The sequence below is a fragment of the Xylaria bambusicola genome, assembly GCF_022495145.1.
Source record: "Xylaria bambusicola strain CBS 139988 unplaced genomic scaffold F5B22scaffold_5, whole genome shotgun sequence".
NCBI lineage: Eukaryota > Fungi > Ascomycota > Sordariomycetes > Xylariales > Xylariaceae > Xylaria > Xylaria bambusicola.
In genome coordinates this window covers 989,888-1,006,126 of record NW_025953558.1, presented here as the reverse complement: position 1 = coordinate 1,006,126, position 16,239 = coordinate 989,888, and the positions used below count along the sequence as shown (strand labels likewise).

Sequence of the window (16,239 nt, the reverse complement as noted above, 5' to 3'; positions counted from 1 at the left end):
ACCCAAGTAAGACACCAGCCTGGCCAGTGTGGCTTAGCAGCTACCTAGCGCCGGGGTTGAACTTACGTGGAGTTACGGAAGCGTTCCAGACTCAGGCACGTTTTTCGTGTGGAGTAAGTCGCCCAGACTTGGACCATAGCAGAACCATAGGAACTATGCCTATTTGTAATGGGAATTTGGGGAAGTTATCATCCAAAGGCAGGAAGGTGGTATTCTTCACCTAGGTAGGGCTCGGTAGGCACTGCAAAACCTCAAATGATCTGTGATACTTGGGGCTCGCAGTATCACAAGGCATAGGCCACATGGTATCTTGCTTTATCTATGCCTCGTCTAAGTCGCCTAAAAAGGAGCCGGTAGAGACTTTTCTAGTCAGATGTCTGGCCATGATATGATCCTGGGTAGAAGGGGCACTTGATATTGATGGATATACTTACATATCGACTCCGAAATGGTTACAAGAGAGGCAAGTCCTTACTTTACTTACTCCCTTATGTTGGGTAAAGTGTGCCTTGTCAGGTCCTTTTTGGGCGCTAGCATCTCGCCCCACCGCGATGAAGTCGAGATACTTGCATAAAATCGTAGTCTTCGGTGGTTCGAGCATAACGAGATACCGTGGCAAACTACCCATGCCTTTACATGGGTCCGCAAATACAGAGCCAGGAAAACTTCATATCCTTACATGATAGTACATAGAGTGTGCCCAGGGTAAGGTGGACATGTGATGATGTAACTCCTCTTATCAGATCTGCCTGCACTATCTTATCGCGTATCGGAGGCCCTGTCGAGGTAGATTACCTACTCAAGCTTACCTAAGCAACCTCCCATCTAGCCAGTCCAGCAACTTTAGCCGTGTGCTTGCTTTGTCCATCATTTGGAAAATCATCTGCGTTCACCTAGGCGCGTTTGGTGGCCCGCCATGTCTACACCAGCTGACGGTTCTGACGGCTCGAAGCCCGACCCTTGGGATAAAGAGACACGGCGCAAGTTCCAAACGTGCGCATTACTACCCACACTCTGTACCTATGCTACCTGACCCCCCGGCTGACTCGTTCTTTGCCGCCACCTAGCAAATCCAAGTCCGAATACTTCGACCCATGCCAGGAAGCTGCGACCAGGAGTATACGATGTCTCAACCGTAACGGAGGCGACCGAACTATGTGTACCGACTACTTCGAGTGAGTGCCTTTGGCCTTTTGGATTCGCCCTGCCCTCGCGACTGCGCTATGAGGGTACTTGGCGCATAACGAACAAGGGGTCTTGTCTTGTCTTCCTAGAATGTGGTTGAAGATGGGAAATATAAAGAGTCAACGGACGCTGATATAGGACCTCGAATAGGGCGTATCGAGAGTGCAAAAAACAATGGGTGAGCATCAGCACGCTACGCCATGTCAAATCGTCTTATACAAGTTTATTCTGACACCTGGCCACTCCAGATGGACAAGCGCAAGGAAGAGAGGAAGAAAAGTAGTTTCTTCTCTTAAGCGATCCCATACTTATACAACAACAATAAAATCAACCCCGACAAATCCGACAGCCTTCGCTAGAGAAGACAACACCTCTATTAACAGGATACATGAACGACACGCGCAATAAACCGCCGACATCGGACAGCGCTCGTGGAAGGAGACGGAGCCTGAGGGAGAAGGTTGATTGGGAGAAACGCAGGCTTATAATGTCCTTGTAACAGAAATATGTATATTATGCGACTGAGTATGAATGCCTGGGCATTCTGTAACATAGAAAGCTGAGCGAGAGTCCCAGTGTATAGTGTGACCTTATGCTACTCGAAAACAACTCGCGATCCTCAAGATGGAAACATGGCACTAACGAGGGCGAACCGAGGCCTGGGAGAGCAAGTTGTATGAATGAAGTGAGCAATTCACTCATTGACTTTAGCACTACCACTCAACTACCCCACATGCTGGGTTCTCTCCACAGATAGCCGCCATCTCGGATACCTGCAGAGCTTCTCTCACCGCCTGCCACTTAAAGACATTCGAGATGGCAAACCGTGACGGTTACCGGTGGCAGAAACTCACCCCACCATAGAATACGGAATACCTGTGTCGATCAAGAGTCGAGAAAGGGGATCTCAAGCAGTGCAGTCCATATCACAAGGTGTGATTACATACATTCTCTGCTACCTGACCTGGACTCTTGCCTCAACTAAGTCGTATAGGCATGTGGGGTTCTTGCAGCGCATATGAGCTGAGTTGTGAAGTCAAGCTTGCCAGTCTTCAGGAGTGTATTTAAGCATCAGGATCGTCATAGCTTCACGGCCGTGACTACGAGAGTACTGCTTGCACTGGTGCCGCTTCTGCTGCATAAAATAATTTACCAGGCGGCCTACTACAAGGGTTGTGCTGGTCGTTGTCGTCGCCGTCGTCGCTGTACATAGTCTGCATGTACCCATGCTGCAGCTATCAATCCATCCAAGCTCACACCAACCGACTTCCAATTCCAGCAACCCTCGCCCTTGACATTGCCCATGCTAGCTATATAGCATCCTCAACCCTGCCGACATCTCGCCTAGCACAATGACGCCGCCGAGGATTCTGCCTCTATGTCGTGCGGCACAGCTCAAGCATAGCGTCGATATTCAGCTCGATCGTTCGTTTCATGAAGAACAGTGGACCATTGCTGCCACTCTTGCGCGACAGCGCCACAAGGCTACTAAAGACGACTATTATAAAGTGAGCGCTCACTCCCCTGTTCGCGTGTGCTGCTTCATGCTCTCACGTCTTTTCTCCCCTCCCCTTGCTCTCTGTTTCTGTTTCATTCAGAAGATGCCTCTTCTGCTGCTGTGCCCTAGATTCCACTTCTGCTTCGTCAGCACCTCACATCGCAGCGTCTTGGATGTAACACTTTTTGCCACGCATCAAGATTACATGTCAAAGAACTATTCGATGTCTAAAACGAAAAGACCATGAGGGTCTGGGGACATCTCAAACGTGTAGACTTGAGGTGGTACGAAAGGCTAACCATCACTACCAGGCAATAGAGATTGCTGCAAGGTCTCGTGGCGACAATGCCGCAGACATCACCGTCGGCAGAGAGACTGTGCAGACCATGATCGACGATAATGTAATTATCAAGGACGTCGATACCTTAGACCTATATGAGTTTGCCATTGACGGGCTCTCGATGGACTATGCTAAGACGATTGGAGTACTTCGATCCAGGCTCGTCAAGGCTCTTCCTAAAGATCGAAGTGCCAGCCTCAAATGTCTAGATGCTTGCATGTGGAATTCGGATTGGGACAACGCGCAAGAGGTACTCTCTTAAGCTCAAAACCGATGGCTGCCATGCTCCAGACTAACAGCGTGAAGATTGCCGTATCACTAAATAAAAACTTTCCGGGAGACCGTAGCCTCCTATTCCAGAATATCTTGGCTACATTCCTCGTTGCAGTAAGCGCTGTCTCCTTTTGAAGATGTATTGGTCTCCTGACACCTGACCAGACATCCGATCACGCCAATGAGAATAAGAAAAAGTTATTCGCTAACCTAGCAAAAGCTCAAATTGATAGAGCCTTCAATTTACGCCCCCCAGTAAGTAGTCTAGGTGCCACGAACATCATAAGACATTGCCAGACTAATAGTAGTAGACCGGCAAAGAACAGGTGCCGCCTAGTCAAATAGATATCAGAGAGGATGAAGTCAATCTTTGGATTGGTATTCGTGAGAAATTTGGATCACCTGAAGAGAATCTGAAGCTTCTTTCACTGCCTAATTGGGGCCCATTGCTCTTCCTTGAGCGCGGGTTCACTGACGCCTTTCTACTGAGCATACGACTTCTAACCACCAACAAACAGTGGGAGGAGGTTTATCGAATCGTAGACACTATCTTTGACAAGGTCATCAAGATTGGAAATCACACGAGTGGTCAAGGAGATGAGGAAGACGAGGCATTTACTGTCCCTCAACAACTTGACAGCACCACAATATCAACACCCAGCGATGCTCCCGAAGCCGCCGTTAGAAAGCAATACATAATGGCTTCGCGTGAATGGTTGCTTTGGACGAGTGCCTTGAACGCCACCCGGAAGTTACCACAGAGAGCGCAGTGAGTACCACCAAGAGGAGAGGATGCACGACTGAGAAGCTGACTTGGCTTCCTATAAGAAGTTTGAACGTGTTCCTCGACAAGATTACGAAAGTCTTTCGCGTTCTCACCAGAAATGAGTACGCCAACCCAGTTTATGAACAGAATTACGACCAAATACTGCTCGAGATAGAGTTTGAGCTGGCCGCCATATTCACAGGATCATCCCAAGGCGAGTTGAAGCAGATCGACAAGATTCAATGTCTTCTCAAATTCGCCAAGAAGTATATGAAAGGCTCCTCTTGCTTCACTACGCTCAAGGGATATCTAGAAGTCCTTAGTAAAGAAGACCTTGCTCAATTCGTTGAGGCTCTGGGAACTGAGCATACCGAAGACGCCGAGGTGAGTGAGCACGCCCTGTAACCGGAATAAATCTGACGTCTCCAGGGTCTTACCTCATTCGACAACTTGATTCTGATCGCCCTTAGGCTGAGGGTCAGGTTCTTCCAAGCGACGTCGCTACAGATTGGCGAGGAGTGCAGGTTTGACCACACTGTGGCTACCAATAGTGCAGATTGCGAGACCTGTCTTAAGAGTATCGCAAAATGTGCGCTCGAATCTTTTAGCACAGGAGTGAGAGACGAAAATATTTCGCGGAAAGCCGCCGATGAGACTGAAGACCCTCTCTCAAACCTCGCCGTTCTAGGTTCCATATGCCTGATCAAGCTTGCCGAAGCAGGTCACAAGAATTGGCAGTATATGAAGGAATCTCCATTATACCATACCGACATTCAACTCTACCTGCAGGCAGTTATCTGGCTCGACTTTTATCTGAGGAAAACACCCAAGAACAACTCGCTACGTATGCTGCTCGTCAAGCTGTATCTCAAGATGGGATGCGTGACGCGGGCATTGCACGTCTGGGGCTCCTTTGATGTTAAAAATACTCTACTTGAATGCCTGGGAACGATTTGCCTCGACCGCCTCGCTTCTATTTCGCCTAGTCATTTCATGACAGGCCCTAACTCTTCTCGCGCTTTCGCAGATCCCTTTATACGCCACTTTGAGACGGCTCTTCAGAAGAGATACCCGGACATTGTGACCAAAACCTTGCAAAACGGTAGCTATGCGGAAATCCCTAATATCATACAGCTTGCACAGAACCAGAGTCGCAACTGTGTCCAGGTATTGGCTGTGGTGGAGCTTCGCCGTGGGCAGCGTCTCAAAGCCAACCGGAATGAAAACCCCATTCAAGAAGAGCCTCTCATTGGTACGTGTTGCTATCCCGCTATCACTGGCTCCGTAGCTCATCCCAAGTTGAGGTGAAGGCTAACCAGTACTAGGATCTCTATCTCCTGAATTCGAGCTTCAAGATTTCACCGATTACGCTCCCTTGCCACAATGGGCAGGACCCCAATCATCTCCTATCCAAGAGCTTGCTGCCTACGGACCTCTACCTACAGTTAGTTCATCCCATACCCCTCTCGTGAAACCCTCACTCAACTGAACTTATCCCAGAACCGCCGCTGCCATCTAAGCATCCTAGCCGAGCGCTTTCTTGATCTAGTCAGTTATGTACAGCCCAAGGAATTCAAACCCTCCAAGGCTAGCCAGCTCCTCCTCGCGGACTGGCACGCTGCTATATCATCACTAGGAGCTCTCCATAACAACCTAGACACCCTTATCTTCAGCGAAGGCTGCGACGAACATAACCTTACGGGCCCAGAGACTTGGTACTTTAGAATAGTAACCGAGCTCACGAAGCTCGTGAAACTCATCCTCGAAGCCGCCGCGGGCCTTCTCCCGACGTCCTCAGCCAAGACGGCACGAGAGGACATCCTCGCGATTGCGCGGCGCATCCTTAGCATCATCGACTACCAAACGCAAGACTTCCTCGCAGTGCCAGACGGCATCCCGGCAAGAATGCACACTCTCCACGGCGTCGCAGCCCTGCATGCTATGGGCATGCTGCGCGAGTCCGCCTTCGCCGTCAAGGCCGCGGTGGGGTATATCTCGACAGCGCTAGAACGACAGAAAGCAGTAGATAAAACGCGAAACACGAGCGAACTCGCTTTCATCTCCGCCGAGACGAAGAAACTTTCCACCGCAGCTTCATCCGCGGACACACACATGAAAGAGCGGCTCAAGAAGCTGAACGAGAACGTGCATGCCAGCGGTTGGGTCGATCGTTTAGAAGAATGGGTCTTCGGGGATAATGCCGTGGCTTCGCATGCGGAAGACCAAAACAATTATAGGGAAAATACTGGGGTATTTAAACGGGATGTCGCTGAGAAATTGGGCGGTTTTATACCGTCTGATGCGCGTGAGATCTGGGCCGTGGATGTCGCTGATTCGTGGCGGGATGTGGTCAAGGGGTGGGGGGCGGTAAGGTTTGATTGAAGAGCATTCGACAAAAGCATTTGATTGAAAGAAAGCATACATGCGTCCTACGTGTTAGCTAGAGAGTATGCAAGTAGAGATAGGTTGCAAGGAGGTAAGGATAGGCGATACCATCATTTCGACTGGAATTACCTACCGGTATCTTATCTACCTACCTACATTATACAAGTGTACAGGAGTCTCAATTTAGTGCAAGGATCTGTCCGCGTGCCTTCTTCTCTACGATTATAGCTTACTATATTTTTCATTCTCTACCATTCATCCTAGATACGTAATAGTACCATAGATATCCATGCAAAGAATGATATAGGAAAGAGCATGAAGGAGAAAAAAGAAGAAAAACATGGGCCAGCAAGGGAATTAAACCCCCGAATGTTAAAGTACTAGGAAGCATAGGCCGTACTGCGCTTTCGCCGCATACATATGAATCTATCACGCAAGGCGCGTACCAACTTGGCCAACTAGATTGTCGACCTCAACATAAATATTGTGTGAGTGTGAGGGGTAAGGGTAATGAAGATGATATGTTAAAGCGGATGGTCTAAGCAAGGCTGTGTTATTGAAGATGTAAGAAATGCGTAAAATACATTGTGTACTTGAGTTGGGAGGTGGTGAGTTGAGTAAGGATATTGGGTGAGATAACCTGAGTATGTGAATGAGCGAGAGGGATGGAGAGGTAAATTCCTGCCTCAGTCGTTCAAATGTTTTTTTAGTAACGTGACATGATATGAGATAATATAAGCAAGGAGGGGAAGAGTCCATATGCAAATGAGAGGCGGATGTGAGAATAAGTTCAATAAGTGATAAAACCGGTGGATGAGTTGATGACAACAGCTATAAGGAGACAAGGAAGCACTCAATCAGAAAATGAAATTTAGGGTATCTTTGAACATCTCATATAAAGCAGTCTTGTCTGTACTATATACCCTGATACCCATGCATAACAAAAAATCTTACTCGCAAGGGGAATAGTTACTAATACGAAAATCTCGTTCTCAATGCTGTGCCGTAAATGCGGATGCACCATACCTACCCATAATGCAGCTCGACCGACCCCTGCAGTCTGATGCGATGCGCCATCACCTCATCCCACGATAATTTGAGGCAGCTGGACTATTCCCATACCCATGCCATGCTCCATGTAGCTTCGAACCATATATAAATCGCCAAACCAAAACAAAACAAAAATAAACCGCCAAAATGCAACGCATCATAAACTAAGGCTTTCTACGATCTCTCCCGAACATAACTCCCACTGCGCCTCCGTTTCCTCGCCGTAAACGCAGCCGTCTCCTCCCTCAGCGTGACCCAAGCCCAGAACCAACTAATGCACTCGAGCAAGCTAAACGCGAAGAAGACTCTATTCCTTAACCCCTCGCTCCCGCTCGCAGTCCCATAGGCACGCGCCGAGGAAACCGACAACGTCGAGGGCGCAGTGGTGTACGTGAACAATGTCAGGGCGGCGAAGAGTATGATGCGGGCGGGGGCTTGGGAACCCCAGTAATGCACTAGCCAGATCTCCTGCGGCATGGAGAGGGTTATGAGGTCGGAGAGGCCGAGGACGAAGAGGATGACGGCGAGGAAGGAGGCTGTTGGGGAGGGCGTGGAGAAGTATTGCGTCTGGGGCTGTGGGACGGATATGTTAGTATAGCATCTACCATCGTGACTAAGTAAGGTTGCACGTACCATGCCCGTGGCCTCCCCCAGGACATAGACTAATGCCTGGTCGGCGATGGTCTGTGGATTGGTGTAGAAGAAGTAGGCGAGCGTGATGTGGAACAGACACAGCGATGTCAGGATCGTGCTCGCTGAGATGAGGGCCATGATGACGGCGATGGCGGTAAAGTCCGGTACGCCCTCCTTGATTGAGATAGACTTGACTGGGATCTGGAAGCGATGGTGCTACGACGTTTCGAGGCCATGAGCCGTCAGCATTAGATGCATTCTCCCGTTGTTGCACGGGATGAAGACAGGCGTCTAGAGAACCTGGGAATCTAGGGGGCACAGGTGGTTTAGATAAAGAGAGAGATGAACTGTCGTGTGAGTTCGCGCGTTGAGATAGATTCAAGGCAACAGACACGTCGTTGGTACTTTGAATGAAAGGATATGTGGCATGTGAGTAGGAGGCCGATCTACAATTTTAGCTTGGAGTTGGAGGTTTCAGCCCATAAATGCGTGGTGATGTGTTGGCAGGCAGAAGCAACAAGGTCACATTTTCATTCATTCATGCCTGCCGCCTGAGTAATTAAAGTATCTTTTTGTGTCCAAACACACCATGTCACATCAGGTGCCTGCCTGCCTGCCTACTTACAGCATACTTGTACACTGTAGTTACATCCTATAAATACTTACCCAAGTTACCCTCGGAATCCAGGTTACAAAAGAACGGACGGAAGCCAATGCTTTAATTAAAATAGACAAGTCCTTGGTAGGATCGAGGGGTGACGCAGCGTAAGTAATGCGACGGGAGACAAGGAGGACCCTGAAGCATTGGCTGGTTGTCCTGTGACGTACCCCTGTCTGCCCTGCCCAGAGGGCGGGACCCCCACTACCCATCTCCACTACCGATCCCCACGATCAGGCAATACCCCGCCATAAATATAGTGGGTGCTCTGATTCTCTCCAAGCCTGGCACACATCGTGGGGTTACAAGCTGTGAAGTCCCTTAGCAACGACCTCTCTCTTCTTTATGCCGAGTCTTTCGTCTTTGACATCACATCTCATTCCCTAGAACCTCTCCTCTCCTCGGAGTCCCAGTTCTCTCCAAATGATACCCAGGTGACAAACAGATAGATGGTTTAGAGTTATCCGTTCCTCTCAAACCCCAATTTCTAGTGTCCCCACCGACATCGCGCGACCACCATGGCCACGGCCGCGGTGCCCCTCGATCCGCCGCTCGACACGGCTCGCCATGTCCGGTACTGGCAGCGCTGCTTCCGCTCGGGCCTCCCTCACCACTACACGAGTAACGACAGCATCCGTCTGACCCTCGGCTTCTTCATCCTCTCCGCCCTCGACCTCTTGTCTCCGTCTTCTCCAACGCCCCTCATCCCACCCGAAGACCGTCCAAACCTGCGCGCCTGGGTCCTCCGGCACCAGCATCCTCATGGCGGCTTCTGCGGCTCACCGCACCATGTTCTCCCCGACGGCCTCACGAGCAGATTTGACGCCGACTCTCAGACCTATGTTGCCCGTGATCCCGCCAACGCCAACATAGCAGCCACCGGCTTCGCGCTGCTGTGTCTGGGTGTCCTCGCCGATGGAGATGGGTCCGATGCTTTCAGCCGCGTCGACAGGGTTCGCACCCTGACATGGTTGAAGAAGTTGCAGAGGGAAGACGGGAGTTTCGGCGAAGTACTGACCGACGACGGTCGCATCTCCGGGGGCAGAGACATGAGGTATTGCTACATTGCCGCCATCATCCGCTGGGCTCTGGGAGGCGGCGAGGGCGACAAGTCCCTCGATTTCAATGTCGATGCGCTGGTGGGACATATCCGCCGCGCGCAGACCTTTGACGGAGGCATGAGCGAGAGTTCTACACATGAAAGTCATAGTACGCGAATACCATTTCCATTATCCACATCTTCTAGTCTCGTGTATATTGTCGTGCCATGATCACAGCAACAAAGCTGACCAATTCGTTTGTGCAACAAACCAGGTGGCTACGCTTACTGCGCCATAGCGGCGCTAGCACTCCTCGACTCTGCTGGTCCCGGCCCCTCTCCAGCCCCGAATAGCTTCGTTCAAGCAGGCATACCTTCCATACCCGCCTTGATCCACTTTCTCGCCAGCCGACAGTTCATGGTCTTAGATCCGAGCGCTGACGACGATGATGATGACAACGGAGCTACAACAGATCATGAGACTCCTAATCTTTGTTCACCTGATCTCGAACCCCAGCTGGCTGGCTTCAACGGCCGTCTGAACAAGCTTCCCGACACATGCTATACATGGTGGAATAGCGGCGCGCTTTCACTCCTCGGGGAAAATAATCTAGTCAGCCGCGGCCCCGCGCGACGGTTTATCTTGGAGAAGACGCAGCATCTCATCGGCGGCTTCGCGAAGTACCCTGACGGACCGCCGGACGTGTATCACGCGTACATGGGTCTGGCCGCCCTGGCGAATATGGGCGGTGCTGAGGGCGAGCCTGGGCTAGCGAAATTTGATCCTCGATTATGTATTGGCGCCGACGCGGCTGCTAGGATTTACAAGGCGAGGAATGACTTGTTGCATCCTAAGGACGGCGATCGGAATGAAGGTGATTGAGTGAAGAGTTGTGGAACAGGGAAACTCAACGACACGCGGTCAATCCACCTCACACGTGGTCGTAGCTATTACTCGGCGCTCACTAAGGTAAGATAAGCCTGTGGGGAAGACGGAAGACTATTTAAGTAAGGCATCGAGATGATGATGTCTTACACCCAGGGAACTTCGTCAGAAACGTGTCATACCATACTGAATGTATGGATAATTTTACTCCTCAGATGCAGATGATGGTAGGTAGGTAGGTAGTTAATAAGAGCCGAGCATAATGACCATCAGTGTGGGCATTCCCCTAGACATGATTCGATTGGGCAGATCTCTGGCGACGAGTTGGAATTATTGACTATAATCCTAATTTCTACCGCAAGGCGTCCATATCGTCCGTCGTAGAGAAAACCTCTGGTAACCATTGGTGTGAGAGCGTCCTCACGCTACCCAAGCCTACTATTTACCTGTAGAGGGGTACCCACGTCGCTACCTAGGTAATCACTTAACGCGGCGCAACAAGTGGATCCCGGTCACCATCTCTTTACCAGGTCGGATCCTGTTTACAGCACTGCGGTCGCCATCTTCGTTTCCATCTTCGTTTCAATCTTTGCTGCTTTTCGGTTTCGACGTGATAAAACATCATGGTCCCCCCATCGCCTCTTCACCGCCATCAATCGTCTCTCGAAGGCATCATCGATTTCTCTACAGAGCCACCTTTAAGGACAGAGCAGCGCTCCGTTGCTAAGGATAGATTCAACTGTATCGTTGACTATTTTAACACTGATGATGATCCTAGCAACCGTAGTCCTTACCATCGCTCTCAACTCATCCGCTTCACCTACCAGTACGCACTTTCCGAACAATCCCAGGACAATCTATTGCGGGCCTTCTTTCAGGCTATGACACTCTCGCTAGACGATGATGACGACTTCGACTTCGACGAGCTCCGACCGAAATTCTTTGGCTTCGCGGATTCTCTTTTAGATAACTTCTTTTTGCCTCGTTAGACCCTATCTATAAATGTCTACTCCCGTTTCTTAGTCATTGCTAAGACTTGTTAGTGAAAGCTTCCACTAAAAAGACGCCCCAACCCACACCGACTTACCATTCCGCAGTCCAGGAGGTCCAAGGAGTGGCGCACGGTTTCGTGGGAACTCCAGCCCGAGTATCGGCTCTGCGGGGCGAATGCCTTCTCCGGGACCGCTATCGTTGTATAGTATCGCGGAAATTTGATGTGCATGAAGCAACGAACCGCTTTAATCGTGACGATGATAACGCTCGAGATGACGATGGGAATTTATTGGAAGGAGAGCCGCTTGATTCATTGGAAGTAGCCCATATACTTCCACACTCTCTGACAAAGGTCAATGCAAACCACGAATTAGTAAGTTTTGTTCCCCTACAATTACCTCTTTTATAGCTAACCTATCTTTAGGACAGTGCTAGAGCAGCTGCGCTCGCAGTCCTTAATATGTTCGATCATGGAGTTACGCATCTGATAGAAGGCACCGATATTGACCGGCTACGCAACGCACTCACTCTTACCCACCAACTCCATTTATTTTTTAGCGATTTCAAGATTTTCTTTGAGCCTGTTCAAGATGAACCGCAATCACATACCTATCGTGTCAACTCATTTCTACATCCGTCCGTCTCTAAGACTCTAGGCCTACCTATTACCCGTACATTCTACCTTACTGATACCCGGACAATCGACCCTCCCTCGTTCCGGCTTTTGGCCGTTCATCGTGCTATTGCGCATATTCTCCACCTCTCGGCAGCGGGGGAATATATCGACAGGTTGCTCCGAGATATGGACGAGAAAGGTATACTGGCAGATGGATCTACCGACTTGGGTCGCTTGGTAAAGCTAAGCTTGTCAGGGTGGCTGGATAGGAGTGCTATATGTAATTAGATACTGAAGAATGTATATATGTAACGATAGCACATTCTGGAAGATCACGGCCCTCGCGTCTTGCCTCAATCCCAATCCTAACCCGAGTCCAAGTCCCAAACCTACAATCCCTAGCGTAACGGCTACAAGAGCCACCAAGGCTAGGGCGCTAGGTTGCTGCAGGTGAATTCGCTGTCTGATGCTGCGGTCCTGGACATCAACACGTTCGGCGACATTATTCTTCCCAATATTTTGATTGCGGCCGTGGTTTGAATTATGAGAGAATATGGGATTGGGCAGAATCGGCCGTCTCTGTTGCCTAGATACGGACTCAGAGTCGCCTGACAACGACGATTGTAGCATAGTTCCAAGATAGTAGCTAATTTATACCATGATTGTTTAGCTTTCTCTCCCCTTTTCAATACCTGGCGAGGATGGAATCCGATTTCGTTTTCAAGTGGGATAGTGTCAGGTGTTGGTGTCCCGGAGTGAGTAGAAGGCCAGTCACAGCGAGGTAGGTAGGCAAAGGGGTATAGCGTAGCGCTCAATCTTCATTGATTTCTAAACCTCTCATCTATTCAAGGAGATTCTAACACCCCTTTATATAGTCAGTAGGTCTAACATACCTAGCCACCCCCAAGGGTCTATAGCACTATTACCCCTGACAGATATAATTCACATGCAAAGAGTGTTCAGAAACTCAACGACCAGCTACGCTACTTTATCCTCTACTTAAGTGGTAACACGGCAGCAAAAACTTTGGGGAATCTCTCTGCTGACAGTATAATGGGGTGATAACATACCATATCAAGTTCTCTAAGGGAAATATTAATCAGTTACCATCTTTTCGCACCACTTGAGGCGTTACGTAGTAGAATCTATGGTTTCAAACCAGAAGAAGTGGTGTCAAAACGATATTACAAAGAAGCTGTATAATTTACTGAGGCTGTCTTAAGAATATAACGTTTCAACATACATGAATGGACCCGACATGTAGCGGCATAAAGGCCCCTAACAATGTTAATGTACAATGTTACCTACAGGCTAGATTCAGAACGCTACCTGCTAGCATCAGATATAACTATTGAAATAGATGTTACATTCAGCTCAGCAGGCTACCGTAGGCGAAACCAATCTTAGGCAGTTGCCTCAGCCTGTAGAGGAGATGAGGCTTCTGAATGGCAGGATAACGCTCATGGTAAGCATGCAAGACTACTGGTTGACACGTGAGCAATATGTTTCCTGTAACATGATAGGGCTGCAGTGTGTAGGATTCGTTATTATGCCTTGAGGGTATGATCACCTATCCTGTATGGCATAAGCGAACCAAGCAGAGTGAAGGAGGACATGGTGTTACATCAGGCATCAGTATTGTTGCATTCTTGTTTTTACTACAGATCCCTATCATCCTACCGTATCTCATCATGAACACACAGAACCAGTCGTCTGGCGGCCCAGGTGAACAACACTGGATGCCACGTCCAGCGACGGATAGTGGGTATGGTTCGTCTAATACCCATCCCCAACAATACGACAACCCCTACGCCGAGGTTCCCTGCGGTGCGATGTACAATGCGGCAGCTAGCAACATGAATCAATCACAGTATCCCCACGATCAGTCTTGTTACACCAGAGACTCAGGATCATTTGAAACTAAGTTAGATCACTCCGACGGCATGGTTGTTGAGGAAGAACTATCCACTGAGAGTGCATATAGACAGTCTAGTCATCAACAAGGCCATAAACTTGCAGTGATGCAAGGTAATGAGCATCGCGGTGAGGGGAACCAGTACTTGGGAGTCGTCAACAGACAGCCGATGCCCGGAGTGACCGACGAGGTTATGTTGACAGCTACTGCAAACTTATTGATTCGCAACAACCATTTTGCAGCTGAGGGTCGTGGCAATCAGGTCATCGGCCAGGCAGTTGGGCCCGGCGCGATTCCCATGGCATTCTCTGGCCAATACGAAGGCAACATAAATGACGGACCTGGCGACCAGTTAATAGGTATCTCATTTGAACATTTGCCTAAGAACCAGAGAAGGAGTAGAAAGAAATACGAAAGTATATTCAATGACTTTGAACGACAAAAGACCACCTTGGCGCTCTATATATCCCAGCTCAACGACGACAGGCTTGGGGAAATCACCCCTACGGTAAATAAGATTTGGACCAAACTTCAGTGCATTCCTGAGCAACAAGTGGGAGACGAGGACATACATCAAAAGGAACAGGACACAATCTTGTCTGTTCAAGAATGCCACCGCACTGCTGTGACACCATCTGTCACAATACCCGTAGCGGAGCGTCTCGACAAGCGGGGACAAGAGAATACCCAGACATCTATCTACCACCAGATCCAGAATAACCATGAGAAATCATCCCACACCTCAGGACGGAATACACCTCAACACATAACAGCTTTGCCATGTTCAACATCTTCAGAAGGAGACGCCAAGCAGGATAGTGCAGTCTGCCTGACCGACGACAGCTCTATGCGAGGAATGCCGCATCCCGAGGATTCTACAAAGCTGCCGGCTCCCATGACTCAGGGCTCAGCTGTCAACACGGCACAAGAAACGAATGCCTTCCATCTCCTGAACCCCAGCCCCTTCACAGAATTCAAAGGGAACGTCCACAGGGGCGGCGGCACACAAACGATAGGTGTACATTTAGGACGAAACGCCAACATGACCAGAGTGACGGACGCCGACATGCTGAAGGTGACGTCGAACTTCCTGGCGCATGCCAACATATTCTCGGGGAATGGCACACAAACCATAGGACAGCTAGTGCAGTCCGGGGCCACGCCTCGGCAGTTCTCTGGCCATTACTACAATAACCACCATGAGGGAACCGGCGACCAGGTTATTGGAATATCCTTCGAATAACAAGACGTCTGAAGAATCAAGAGCCGCCCTAATTCATGACAGTCACCAATTTGCGCCAGAGGCAGGATTCAGGGTTCCAAATTGTATTTTCCGCTAGTCTTGCAATTCCCTGTGTCTCGTAACTTTCAGGGTTGGCCACTAGTGAGTGTCTGTTACAGTACTATAGTCGAGTGTAAAGACTCGGGATCTCGTCCTGATTACGTATGTCGTTTACCTTTTGGTCGCGTAGCGGTTATAGTTACTACACTCCTATACTCGGTCCATGACAGTGTCCCAACCTCGCAAGGCTCAGATGCCCGGATCAACGACTTATGGTGAATAATGGCGGATAAGAATACAGTGTGTTTTACATAGACCGAATCCTCCCTATACTTGTATCCCCAGTTCCAAAAACCAATAAGCTATGATGGCGTATCGACTCCATGTTAGAGATACCTACCCCTAAGTAAATCGATTTTCTAACTCAAGGATGATATTATGTAAATAAATCCTGCCGAATTTGTGTACAAAAGTTTCCCGCCGACGTTATTTTTGGTTTTATAACGCATGCAAGGCTCTCAGGATTCAAACCTGGCAGATAGTCACCACTTTCGTCCTAAACACTCTTTGTCTTTTGGAAATACGGTGATATCGGCAAATAGGGGTTGGGGGGGGGGGGGGGGGGGGGACTGTAGAAATATGTGATGGTATTAATAAAACCCGAGTTTGTTTTGGGGCCTGTAGAATTGACCACCATTTTAGCTAAAAGGACATTTGGGA

At 49.3% G+C, this 16,239-nt stretch overlaps 6 protein-coding genes across 6 annotated transcripts; 5 read left to right on the top strand and 1 right to left on the bottom strand.

The window, feature by feature from the left end:
- Positions 1-772: 772 nt before the first annotated feature.
- Positions 773-1,590, top strand: F5B22DRAFT_422421 (cysteine alpha-hairpin motif superfamily). Its single transcript, XM_047971653.1, has 4 exons — positions 773-993; positions 1,068-1,175; positions 1,336-1,363; positions 1,434-1,590. The coding sequence occupies exons 1-4, from the start codon at positions 917-919 to the stop codon at positions 1,479-1,481; spliced, it is 261 nt and encodes an 86-aa protein (XP_047834613.1). The 5' UTR covers positions 773-916; the 3' UTR covers positions 1,482-1,590.
- Positions 1,591-2,240: 650 nt separating this feature from the next.
- Positions 2,241-6,660, top strand: F5B22DRAFT_422529 (N-acetyltransferase B complex non catalytic subunit-domain-containing protein). The gene is made up of 9 exons (XM_047971655.1): positions 2,241-2,693; positions 2,995-3,273; positions 3,330-3,410; positions 3,462-3,551; positions 3,608-4,065; positions 4,128-4,446; positions 4,492-5,314; positions 5,388-5,506; positions 5,563-6,660. The coding sequence occupies exons 1-9, from the start codon at positions 2,538-2,540 to the stop codon at positions 6,442-6,444; spliced, it is 3,207 nt and encodes a 1,068-aa protein (XP_047834612.1). The 5' UTR covers positions 2,241-2,537; the 3' UTR covers positions 6,445-6,660.
- A 529-nt stretch (positions 6,661-7,189) lies between these two features.
- On the bottom strand, positions 7,190-8,655 carry F5B22DRAFT_592444 (increased loss of mitochondrial DNA protein 1). Its single transcript, XM_047973919.1, has 2 exons — positions 8,131-8,655; positions 7,190-8,070 (listed from the first exon to the last, which is right to left on the bottom strand). The coding sequence occupies exons 1-2, from the start codon at positions 8,266-8,268 to the stop codon at positions 7,672-7,674; spliced, it is 537 nt and encodes a 178-aa protein (XP_047834611.1). The 5' UTR covers positions 8,269-8,655; the 3' UTR covers positions 7,190-7,671.
- A 498-nt stretch (positions 8,656-9,153) lies between these two features.
- On the top strand, positions 9,154-11,066 carry F5B22DRAFT_422374 (terpenoid cyclases/Protein prenyltransferase). The gene is made up of 3 exons (XM_047971652.1): positions 9,154-9,997; positions 10,103-10,797; positions 10,883-11,066. Exons 1-2 carry the CDS (start codon positions 9,307-9,309, stop codon positions 10,708-10,710), a joined length of 1,299 nt encoding a protein of 432 aa, XP_047834610.1. The 5' UTR covers positions 9,154-9,306; the 3' UTR covers positions 10,711-10,797; positions 10,883-11,066.
- F5B22DRAFT_422349 (uncharacterized protein) lies at positions 11,024-12,358 on the top strand. The gene is made up of 3 exons (XM_047971651.1): positions 11,024-11,697; positions 11,763-12,079; positions 12,136-12,358. Exons 1-3 carry the CDS (start codon positions 11,337-11,339, stop codon positions 12,139-12,141), a joined length of 684 nt encoding a protein of 227 aa, XP_047834609.1. The 5' UTR covers positions 11,024-11,336; the 3' UTR covers positions 12,142-12,358.
- A 1,547-nt stretch (positions 12,359-13,905) lies between these two features.
- F5B22DRAFT_592438 (uncharacterized protein) lies at positions 13,906-16,109 on the top strand. The gene is made up of 2 exons (XM_047973918.1): positions 13,906-14,246; positions 14,307-16,109. Exons 1-2 carry the CDS (start codon positions 14,014-14,016, stop codon positions 15,478-15,480), a joined length of 1,407 nt encoding a protein of 468 aa, XP_047834608.1. The 5' UTR covers positions 13,906-14,013; the 3' UTR covers positions 15,481-16,109.
- Positions 16,110-16,239: the final 130 nt, after the last annotated feature.

Coding starts and splice junctions, on each gene's coding strand:
- F5B22DRAFT_422349 (XM_047971651.1), top strand. CDS start 11,337: ATGGTCCCCCCATCGCCTCTTCACCGCCATCAATCGTCTCTCGAAGGC. Junction 11,698..11,762: donor AGATAACTTCTTTTTGCCTC/GTTAGACCCTAT, acceptor TGTTAGTGAAAG/CTTCCACTAAAAAGACGCCC.
- F5B22DRAFT_422529 (XM_047971655.1), top strand. CDS start 2,538: ATGACGCCGCCGAGGATTCTGCCTCTATGTCGTGCGGCACAGCTCAAG. Junction 2,694..2,994: donor CTAAAGACGACTATTATAAA/GTGAGCGCTCAC, acceptor CATCACTACCAG/GCAATAGAGATTGCTGCAAG. Junction 5,507..5,562: donor CCTACGGACCTCTACCTACA/GTTAGTTCATCC, acceptor AACTTATCCCAG/AACCGCCGCTGCCATCTAAG.
- F5B22DRAFT_592444 (XM_047973919.1), bottom strand. CDS start 8,268: ATGGCCCTCATCTCAGCGAGCACGATCCTGACATCGCTGTGTCTGTTC. Junction 8,071..8,130: donor TGGGGGAGGCCACGGGCATG/GTACGTGCAACC, acceptor TCCGTCCCACAG/CCCCAGACGCAATACTTCTC.
- F5B22DRAFT_422374 (XM_047971652.1), top strand. CDS start 9,307: ATGGCCACGGCCGCGGTGCCCCTCGATCCGCCGCTCGACACGGCTCGC. Junction 9,998..10,102: donor TTCTACACATGAAAGTCATA/GTACGCGAATAC, acceptor GCAACAAACCAG/GTGGCTACGCTTACTGCGCC.
- F5B22DRAFT_422421 (XM_047971653.1), top strand. CDS start 917: ATGTCTACACCAGCTGACGGTTCTGACGGCTCGAAGCCCGACCCTTGG. Junction 994..1,067: donor ACACGGCGCAAGTTCCAAAC/GTGCGCATTACT, acceptor GCCGCCACCTAG/CAAATCCAAGTCCGAATACT. Junction 1,176..1,335: donor ATGTGTACCGACTACTTCGA/GTGAGTGCCTTT, acceptor GACCTCGAATAG/GGCGTATCGAGAGTGCAAAA.
- F5B22DRAFT_592438 (XM_047973918.1), top strand. CDS start 14,014: ATGAACACACAGAACCAGTCGTCTGGCGGCCCAGGTGAACAACACTGG. Junction 14,247..14,306: donor TCAGGATCATTTGAAACTAA/GTTAGATCACTC, acceptor GAGTGCATATAG/ACAGTCTAGTCATCAACAAG.